This window comes from Exophiala oligosperma, assembly GCF_000835515.1.
Source record: "Exophiala oligosperma strain CBS 72588 unplaced genomic scaffold supercont1.42, whole genome shotgun sequence".
Lineage (NCBI taxonomy): Eukaryota > Fungi > Ascomycota > Eurotiomycetes > Chaetothyriales > Herpotrichiellaceae > Exophiala > Exophiala oligosperma.
In genome coordinates, this window is record NW_015622859.1 from 1 (window position 1) to 11,198 (window position 11,198).

Below are 11,198 nucleotides of genomic sequence, written 5' to 3' on the forward strand. Positions count from 1 at the left end.
GTGGCTAGGTTGGTGGGCGAAGCGCGTAAGAAGGGCTAAACAAGTTGATATTCCGTGGCAAAAGCTTCGATCACGAAATGCCTGCTTAGGGAGAACTCTAGACATAAATGCATTGAGAGGTTGAGCTGAGTTGTTGATTGTCGCTGCTCAACGACGGCCCATTGGCGCACTTTCTTGGCAATGCCCCTGCCCAGATTTAGGTAGCGCATATATTTGTTTTCCTTGCCTCACTTTAACTAACTTGTTATTCTTAATCTACCCCACCTTGCGCCTCTCCTAGAGCTCGTGCTTGCTACTTCCACACATAGACCCATGTCCTTTACTAGAGCCTAGTGGAAGACAAGGCGCGGGCCGGTATATGTACATCGAGAATCTTATCTTAGTCGGGATGATAGTATCTACTAGAGGAGTTGGTACATATAAAGAGGGTCATTGCTCTCTCGTGCGATTCCCTACTCATACAGAACTAAAATTTTTGGCATCGACACCTAAGGATATTCGATTCCAAACCCTTCCGCTTCATCGAGAGAAGGTTAATAACTGGCATACCTCAATTATCTACCATGCCGAATCCAAAAGGTTGTGGCTGCAAGATCGAACACCCTGCCAGGCGACGTTTTCCGGACTGTTCTAAAACACCAAACTCTCAAATTCCGTGCCTCTTGACTCACATCCCCAGAAACAGAACACATGTTTGTAATCGACAGGATGTTCAGAGACACACTTTCGAAAATATTCATCCGGCCTCGTCGACTCGGCGTCACGAAAACTGCTGGAATCATCGCGTCCCGGGAGGTTATTATCACAACGGACAGTTTCATGGCCCATTGTATATGAGAACCGCCTTCTGAAGGCGGTCAGCCATCATTTCGGACGTGTCTTGAGTGCAATGATGCGGCATCAATTGCCACAACGGAATCTTGTGTCGTGAAGAGATTAATGGGACATTCATTGCTGAAAGGAGAATTCTTCCTGTCTCTCACTCCCTCATACGGTTAGCGAAGTACGAACAGAGATATCATCCACTAAGAATTGTTCTTGCGACATGACAAAGTCATGATATACGCAGAGCATTTCTATATCTGGCCCGGCGAGCCGGGCAGGCCTCCAACATCTTGTTGGAATTTAGTGTCCTTCCTCACAATTTCTCCAACTAGTTTACGAGTAGCAAGCGGAGATTCAAGCTTGTCAAGTAACAATAGGGGGCTTGTAGGGGGATGTATTTCTCACAATCACACACTCTTCCACGTCTCTCACACTCTTCCACGTCTCTCACAATCTGCCTTACAACATTATATTGGTCTTTCTAAGGCGCCTACGCTCCTAGATAAGTAGTGCGTACGTAGGCGTCGTATCTGCGAAGGAATGCAATTTCTCAAGAGCTGCGGCGGACCACACGCCAAGCTGCATGATCGCCTCATTATAGTCCCCTCCCGCCTCTTTGACTTCAAGGCCACAACCGAGGAAAAAGGGTGCTTATGTATACGTCTGCCATGTGAAACTCGGTCGAGACGAGTTGAGAAATTGAGAATTGCAATCCTTTCGCAACTTGTGGTGGCCCTCTAGCGGACCGTGTCATAATCGGTTTATGTATGCCCGTTGAACAGTTGCCACATGTCGGCCGCCACGTCGGCGGAGTCTGCATAAAGCTAAATCCAGTGCACACAGTTTATTGGACCATATAGATCTAGAGCCGTTGTACGGTGCAGCCATCATCTCTTCATCGAAATAACACTAATTCGACGGGTAGGTGTCATCACGCAGATGAAATAGTCGGGATAGAAAGCACACATAAGCTGTTGGCGCATTTCCTAGGACGGCGATAGATACAGCACGAGGCTATAGCAGCGTCGACATTGCGAGACGTATGGAGCTTCCAGCGGCAAGGCGGGCTTCAGCCGGCTTCGAACGGCTACAGGCGGTCGCGTGAGCCGACTGTTCCGCCCTACGAACTGTTCTCGAGAGACCTTCTTTGTAAGAATTTCAGCATAGTACGTCACTTATTCTGGCTAAGCCATAATAGGAAAGGTCAATTCATGGCAGTCACTAAAGAGCGCATGCGCGTTTGCAGCCCAAATGTTGAAGTTATTCTGCATTGTCCTCAGGTTCACATCGCCTCAGGTTCACATCGTCTCAATCCATCTATATCAGCGTTGTATGGAGAAGACAATCTCTTCTGCACTAGACATTACCTCTCAAAGAAGTTCCCTTCGAAGCGCGTCGAGCGTCCATCGATCCGGATATCCTGCTTCTGCGGACTGCAGGCTAATAGTGGCCCTGGCGGAGCATGAAACAAATTCCAGCAGATGATATTGCGCACGACGATAAAAAGTGTGAGCAAAAGGTCCTGACAGAAGTAAGCGATGTGGCAGCTGAATTGTCACGCAAGGCGATTAACTTGTCTAGACAGGGACGCAAGTCAGAATCGACAGCGATGAAGCGAAGACAACAGATCCAGAATCGGTGCCTTCTTCGATACGCGCAATTTTGGTGAAGGTGGATGGTGATGCAGGAGCAATAAGAGGATCGAATGGCTTTTTCTTACGGACGGGACCAGGAGAGGGAGCAGGACATTACATTGTGACGATTGATGCAGGTCAGATATGTGTCTTATTTGGTAAACCTTCCATTAGGTACTTTCGCCCTGTTCGATAGGTCGTTTACAGAAATTGATCAATGCCAATGTCATCTCAATTGAAAGCTCTAGCTTTCCATTCAGACCATAAGATTTGAAAGCAACGGAAGGGAGCGGCACTCCATGCCAGGGACAGGAAATCACCACGGGTGGCCAAGTTGCTTCATAGCCTTGTAGAAACGTCAAAAGATCCTTGAAGTCGATTACCATATGAGATTGAGGCACCGGACCTTGATCCTCCACCGTGGTCAATGTTGAAACACCTTTAGCTACGCCAGATTGCCTGCCTCTTTTCTTTGTTGAGCCTGAAACACTGTCAGTTGACGGTAGTCGCACCAATTGGAAAAATAACCTTCGCTGTTCTCTCCCAGAGATCGTTTCTCTTTCAAAGAAAGATGACTGAAGGAAATGCCTTTACACAGTTGATCTGACAACTGGCGCAGTCCAGGAGGATGCGAAACTGATGCCCACCAGTCGCGATACCCTGAGAATGTCTGCTTTGGCTGCTCGCGCGATATATGTGTGATTGGAATCGCTAAAGCACACAATAAGAAAGCATCTGAACCCAGTTGCTGATAGACATCGACTAGAAAGTTGCGTGCTCGCCGTCTTGCATATCGAAGTGCACCAGATTTGTCTGTCCGTGCCAGCGAATCCTCTTTGAGCAGAGCGTCACACAGGTCGAATGCAGCCTTTTGCGGTGCTAGCAAAGCGCTGGAGCGATCCTCAAAAGTTGCCAGCTCCACGGATAAGCGGCTGGTCCAGCTGTTGGGAAGTGTTGACATCTGGCCAAAGAGTGGGTGGAATGATAAGCTGACCGTCTGCGATAGGGCTACTATATTTTCAAACAACGCTATGTGAGTATAGCAAATCATAAAGAATTGGAAATGATTAGAAATAACTGGAAACAGATGGAAATGGATGAATACCTTAAAAAAACCTTCTTAGGACTAGCTCCTTGGAGTCTCAGCTATTACCGTTTTGATCGCCTAGCCCTCTAGTTTAACAACACAAATTTAGAGACGACGAGGCTGCATTGTAGGTCGTTCTTTGTCGCTGTTGCAATCGGTGCCACAGTGTACCTGCTGCAAATGGAACCAAGCTTTCATGCAATTCTTTTTCTTTCCCTTTTGCCTCACTATTGACTGTCATCAAGCTGCAATGTTGCTAGGCAAGATATTCGAGTGGCTATCTAAACACCTTCTCCAGCCGCAGATGAAAATGACCTATCATCGGCTGCATGCTAATTCCTGCAAAGCCCTCAAGTTGAGCATGTGCATCTGTGGGGGATTATCCAAGTCACAGACTGCACCGAAGGGTAAGGCTAAATATGCATACCCTGAACTGCGTTGCGCCACGCAGGAGGTAGAAAACACTCTCAATCAATCATTTTGCCGGTTATGTTTCAGGCTTCGCTTCGGAGGTAGCTACGACCCATCAATATAGGTCACCCAATGGTCGGCTATTCCTTGATGGATGTAGGCGAGCACGGTGCCGCCTCCGTAGTTTTGACCAGGGGATATCGTTGGTCAGTCGCATGTTTGCCAAACTAATCCGCTTGATGGTCGAACATCTTCGCCAGCGTAGGCCACAGATTGGGTCGACCATTACTCTTTTTGACATGACTCTGCAGGACGATAGATACATGGTGCCGTTACGCGTTTATGAACTGCATCTCCATGTTGGAAAAGGTTATTTATTATTGGACTGGCTGAGATTTCCCCTGTCCTGATCGAAGCGCAAAGACAACCGATACGAAGCCACCTCGAGGGAGATACTGAGGTTCATGGTACAAGAAGACTCTATCCCTCCGGCTGAAGTTCAGATTTCCATTTGTTCTTTTTATCAAGTCAGTATATCTGTCCTTGGTCTTTTGTAAGGGAACTCATACTAGCTGTCCACATCTTCCTTCGGTCACTATGTCAGATAATTCGAAAGATCATGCTTCTAAACGCCCGCAAGCGAACACCCCAGCAGCTGCAACAGCAGACAAGAAGCCTCCTGCTCAAAATGGAGAAGGGAAGTCTCCCGCGTCGGATGGGAGTAACACCGCCTGGATGGGGTCTCTGGAAGACAATGCGAGACGAGGTATGGGTTTCTCTGGAAATGAGAGGAAATAAAGGTACGGTGTTAACTTTCAAACCGTGAAGATCATAGTGTTAAAGGTTGTTGACAGCGTATACAGCTCCTCTGGTGTATCCATAAGCGCCCAATATCAGCCTGACTGCTCCGACAGTGTGTACACAGGTCAGAGAAATCAGTTGAGTGAGAGGACTTATCCTTTACAAGACCTTCTCGCCAACTTTACGAGGAACTGCGCCTGGATGTTCAATCTCCGCCGAAAGTTTCGAAAACACATTCCTTGATAAAATGCAATTCTTTGAAAAGGGAGATGACGTTACTGTTGTTCCTTCAATGGGATGCTCAACGCGATTTCTGTTGAATCTAAGGTCCCCATACTACGGAACGCATTTTTTCTCCTTTACTTCTTTGCTATCGAAAATGAGTGCGGTCTCTGAAAGGTCATTATGCTTTAACACTACAATGCTCATTTCATTACTACTTCTTCGTTGCCTTATAAGAACAAAAGTTCTAGTCTTTGTGAAATTTGTGGTGACCCATCATCTATTCTTCTCACCCAAAGCGACCTCCAGTCGCTAGATGTGGTCATCTTAACGCCAAGCCGAGCTTTTCTCTATTGCTGTCGAGTCACGTGATTCGGTCAGCCGATTACGTGGCCCGAATCGCCGTCGTCCACTCTACTTTTTGCGCGACTGTGTGGCGTGAAATCAATATCGATTTCTGGGTTGTACAACCAAAGTCATCAAAGATCTTATCAAGTGACGTTTTAGCGGCTACCTCATTGCGACATATATTGCAACCTAGGTTGCACAAGAGACTAGGGTTGCACAAGAGGCTAGAGTACAAAACCCTAGGCAACTCCTTCGCAAACCGAGTATTCAACTTCTTCAGATTTTACACTCCCAGACATGTCTATCATTACACCTACGAATGCTTTGCGGAATGCAGCAAACTCAGTCTGCCTGGATGCGAGGGAGATGATAGCAGTGCCAGGACGAAGTGATGTGTTGCGACTGGACTTCAGAACGCACTCAGAGCTATTAACGGAGGAACGAAAAAGCCTGGTCCAAATATACAACAAAAAGGATGTATGTTGAGAAATATTGTCTCACAGACTAAGATTATTGATTGTGGGATTAGTTCGTCGAAATTGCTCAAAAGGAACGTGAAAGAGGCGCGGAAATCGAGTTCGACAATCACCTAGAATTTCTGTGTACCTTCGGCCCTTTATCACCTGAGCCGAATAAAATGCTGGTGGCTATAGTCCTGAAAGATCTCACTGACAGAGTTTCGACGCCATCCAAAGCACAGGTGGATAAAGTGGCACATGACCAAACAACTGCTCAGAAGCAGCTCGAGATATATCCCACCGCTAAACGTCCACGAACGCCACAACAATCACAAAAGACTGAGAAATCCACGGGTAAGGAGCACATTGTGGTCTCCCCAGAGCTTGAAAAGATCAGTGAAACTCAACCTCCGCGAGTAGGCGACATCCTGAAGGCGTACGGAGGGGATTGCATCAATACTAAGCCAGGTGGTCTGGTGGTTGTCCTCATGCGATATAATGTAAAGAAGCTGGTCAGGAACGCTGAGGATCAAAGTCGAACAGAGGAGGTGTAATATGGTCGTCGTTGGTAACTGCGTAATTGTTGTCTGCAAAACCCAGCAGGCTCGATTGATCGGAGAACAATGGGTCCATAAAGGTCGTGTATGCGTGTCCGGGTGGACTGGAGTCAAACCCAAAACTAGTGCTATGACCAGGTGATACAGGAAGCATGAAGTCTGTGAGCTCTCGCGCGAAATAGGTGTCTAGTGGCGGATTAAAATCAACCACATTCAAAGGCACATCACGCCTTTCATTCGCCTCGAGCATTTGTGTATTAGAATTGAGATGTTGTGCGGATCTTTGATGTAGGGTCGAGGGATCAATGATTTCCTCGGATATGTCGGTCTCGATTTGGCTAGCAGAAGTATCGGAAGATCCCGACATTGTCGCCGGCGTGGAACTGCTCGCATTCTCGTGGTCATCCGAGGCATGTGAAGAGGCCGTTGACGACATCAAAGCTGAAGACGTATATATAGGATGACGTGTATGGGCATCAGCTGGTCTCGATTGCCCTAGAAAGACGGCCTCTCCTGTTTTGCCTGCTTGGAGCAGGTCGAGATTGTTCTCGTAAAATCGAGTCCGGTCTATGGGGTTCTCCGTTGCCATGGTGTCTTCGCACTCGTGAACGTCGTCTGAATCATTTCCTTCTGGATACTGATGAGCAAGGTCGGAAATGCCCAAGGTTTCAGCGCCTTGCAACTTTCTGGTGGGTCTTGTTCGTTCCTTCTCTGTCACATTCCGGTCGCTACTGCGTGGGATGCATGATAGTGTTTTGTCTTGTTCGTGACATTCGCGGCCAGAATGTAAGGTTGTCGGTGACGTCTCTTCTGACGTGGGCTGCGTGTCTCTCGCATGTTGATTGTTACATCGATCACCACGTAGGACCACTGCTTCTCCAGAGGAACATGTTGCCATCTCAGTGTTTCGAGGAATGCCATTCCCTTCGTGCGGGGCTCGTTTTCGAGAGTTACCAGTGGGTGTGTCATCGTTCGGCCTCTTGCGATCAAATCTCGAAATCGAATGGTCTAGGCATTTCATAATCATTGCTGACAGCTTGGAGGCTTCAGTTGCCTTTACATGATCCACCAGTTGTAGTTGCTCCTTGAGAGCATTCGCTTTTTTCAGATTGTAGCCACCTCCCTGTGCAGTCCTGTCTAGGCATTAGCAGCAGCAACTAAAAGCTCCAACAAGACCCTACAGCTGCAACTCGACCTTACGTGGTAAGACGACCAATAGCCCCTGGCACTCGCTTTCAAAATCTTTGTATCTCTTGCCGCGAAGCACGCCCTCATGGAAGTTTTTCAGTAGCTTGTCGGGTGGGTCATCGAAGCCAAAATCCTTAAGATACTCCCGACATTGTTCTTCGTTTATGAGTTTTCTAGGGGTTCCTCTCGTGGTCGTTGGAAACTTTCGCATGTAGCGCTGGTGAAGATAAATTTGAATATATCGTGTCTGAATGGCCTGAGCTGCAGCGATAATTTGCGCATTAGCACTCCGATCACATAGTTTCGTAAAAGCCTCTCGAGGTGTCGATGCTTCCTCTAGTGATGACGACGAATCGGAATTCCAGAAGGACTCAAAGTTCGACGTCCATTCCAGTATCTGCTCTGCAGAAGGAGGAGGATCTTCCGTTCGGATTGCAGTCGTTGACTTTTTCAGAGATTTGGCAGTTCTGCGATCTCTTGTGGCTGACTTCGATGGGTTCCTCTCTTTCGAGAGTCGAATAGGTAGTTCAAGCTGCGACGATACCAGCTGCACGAAATGGTTTTGGTCTTGTTGTGAAATCCACGTACGGAGCTCTTGTAGCGGAGTTGAGCTGCTACTGAGCAAAGGAAGGATAATACTCAATTCGTTGCCCATTTCTCGGTATGTTACCCAGGACACATGGGAAATTTCTCGGTATGTTACCCAGGACACAAGGGAAGGAGTCACCACAACTTATGCCAAGATCAACTGAGGAAAATCCCCCCAGTTGATCTTGGCACGCGTACGAGAATTCTCGATCCTCAGGTTTCACATCTGGTTGTAGCCTCGCGTCACTTCAAGACCTAAGATATGCCTGCCATGAGTACCGTACTCCAGACACCCGGGCACAAGCACATAAAGCCCCTTGCCCTGCACGATGGCTTATTGCCTGGTTGCCTTTTTCCTCTGAGCTTTCACTCATTCGTTCTTATCTTACCGGTTATCCAACATCATGGCAGAACTTGGGTTCGCATGCAGTATCTGCAGCCTCGTCTTAACCTCACTTTACTGGCTGTCAGCCGTTGTCAACTTGAAACCACGGAAGCACATATCTCCCTATGCCTGTTTGGTCAATGCTTGCGCCTTGACACCGCTTGCTGCGGCGCTTGTCGCTGTTGTCAAGAAACAGCTGCTCCAAGAGACCATCTATCTCAGCCGAACGTCTCTTTTCCTCATCAATTTTGTGGACGTTGGTTGAATCTTCTGTTCGTCCCAGGACTATTTCTGAAGGTCCGCACAGGTCATTGAGGCATCCGGCACACTCGACACTTTTTCTTCTAGCTATATCATACCTTTCTTTACGCTTGATTGGGACGTAAAATCAGTCTTCGTGGCGGTCTTATCCGTCTGCGTGGCATTGGTTCCTATCGCCCTGTTTATTTCAAGTTTTATCTGGTGAGTATCTTCCAATTATTTGTTTGGGAGAACTAAGCGAGAGGCTCTAGGGACCACGGTATTACAGGGCCGCTTCTATTCGCCTTCTCGGTGTTCATTTCCTGTCTTGTCAGGGGTGTTTGGGCCGGGTGTTTTCTGGCGCGCATGCGAAGAGAAAAGCACTCGTTTCGAGACATCCTGAACAACCTGCCGAGTGGCAAAGTGCCGGCAGAGGTCGTGCTCTCTTTCGAAGTGGTGCGGTCGCTTGTCAATGTCTGCACAGCCTTTGTGACCTTCGGTCTCGTCGTACACTTGCAAAGCAGTGCTACGACGGCACTGTGCTACGTGGTAAGCGGAGAGAAAGTTAAAGGTCTGAAGGTACTCCATTTAACGATTCTACAAGGTACATCAGCTGCTCGCCACCACACTGCTTGCTTGGACGGGACTACCCAAATTATTTCGTCGTTGGCCGATTGGAAGACAACGCGACGAGTCAACACATCCAGAGGGAACCTCTCCTAGTCGTGAGTGTATTTTCGATCCAGAAGAATCAGGACAAAAGCGACAACACAGTGACAGCATTTCGATATAACCAACAGCTGTTGGCCAGATGCTGCACCGTGCTGAGTTAGAAGTTCTCCTTCAGCAGCAGAACCGGCATGGAAGTGCTCCATGCCGCAATCCATGGCCACCGGTGTTTTGCGAATCCGTCGCTGACTTCAAAAGCGACTTGCGCCCCATACAAGGATGTCCTCACTGGCCAATACGTCGTGTCAAAACAACGACTACTTATATCGACTACTTTTATCGACTACTTTTATCGACTACTTTTATCGACTACTTTTATCGACTACTTTTATCGACTACTTTTATCGGCACAACGTGTTTGCTACGTCGCAGACGCCCCGGACAAAAGATTGCCGATGTTCCCTTTGGACTTCACATGACTATTTAGTTCATTCAATTGCTGTCTGAGAAAGAGGTTAACTAATGTCGCCTAAGTGGCTAAGTACATGTTTATGGTAGCTTCTCACTGTCCTGAAGCAGGTGAAGGTTGAGCGCCCCAGATCAGTCGTCAAATGGCTGCATGATTGGAGTTTGAGAGCACTTGATAGTAATACGAAGTCGCCATGGCATTTTACGTATTTTTGGAAAACAACTCATCGTGGTCCGTCTCTCTGCCGATAGCTCATAAGATTGCTTCATTCGAGAACTTGGTGAAGAAATTCACTTTGTCCATTTGAACCGTAATTATTCCCATTGGCATGGTCAATCTGAAACGCACAGAACTATATTTGTGAAGGTGCTAATCTCCTCACGCGCCGAGATGGTATATAGCCCTAGATCATCCAGGTATGCCACAGAGACCGCTTCTGGCCACCGGTTCGAGGAAAGTCCGAAACTGTAATCCCAAAGATTTGTTATTTGAGACTTCAGCCATAACGATGACCGAGTGGGAATCGAATTACGCAACCCCGCCCTGTAACTTGGACTGAATTCACAGCACTTCCGCACACAGCCTGCTCCACTAAGTGTGATTGACTATGCTGGTAATTGCTATCACATCTCTAGCTTCGGTTGTGACCCCTATGAGGCACGAATCAGGGTTTCGCGCTATTGGCACGCTTCCCTGCTATTTCAGTCCCCCAGAGAGATATAAGCATGCAGTACCTCCCCGCTGTCGTCCTTGAAGCCCTATTTCTAGGTGGTGCCCGGTTTCCGTATTTCCAATTGCTTTGTCTGATTTGTTATTTGCTGTTCTATGGCGCCAATGCATCCCTCTCCCCAGTCACAGGACGACATTTCACCGCCCGTACTTCTGCCTTCATCCTATCATGAGCGCTTCGGGTGTCAATCAAGAAGCGACTATCTTGCTGGCATTGGGATCCAACCAATTTCCAATTGGAAGAGGCCAAGAGAATGCACTGTGGACCGGCCTGGCCCTAGCCAGGAAGACCAGGAACTGTCCGACAGCGATGTGTCATCTTTCAAAGCCTCATCTATTTTCAGCGACCTCTCATCCAATGATGATGATAGTTCTATTGACCCGGTGGCCTCTGAGGACGAAATTTCTACAGCAAACGGGAGGATCGCTTTTCACGTGAACATCGAAACCCAGGTTTTCGAGCCGGATAGAAGGATTCCTAGAGATGAGGTGCCTTCCAGTGATGAACATTCGTGGCCCCCTCCAACTATGTTTCAGTATGTACGTTCTTTCACACAGTGATACCGTCTAACCAATATAGGCGAGCG

General features: G+C 47.8%; 1 protein-coding gene across 1 annotated transcript; it reads left to right on the forward strand.

Annotated features, from left to right (window-relative positions):
* Positions 1-5,581: 5,581 nt before the first annotated feature.
* PV06_11571 (uncharacterized protein) lies at positions 5,582-6,543 on the forward strand (the record flags this gene model as incomplete). The annotated part of the gene is made up of 2 exons (XM_016413277.1): positions 5,582-5,805; positions 5,858-6,543. Coding segments are annotated over 2 exons (707 nt in total), but the record flags the coding sequence as incomplete, so codon positions are not given.
* Between the last annotated feature and the right edge of the window lie 4,655 nt (positions 6,544-11,198).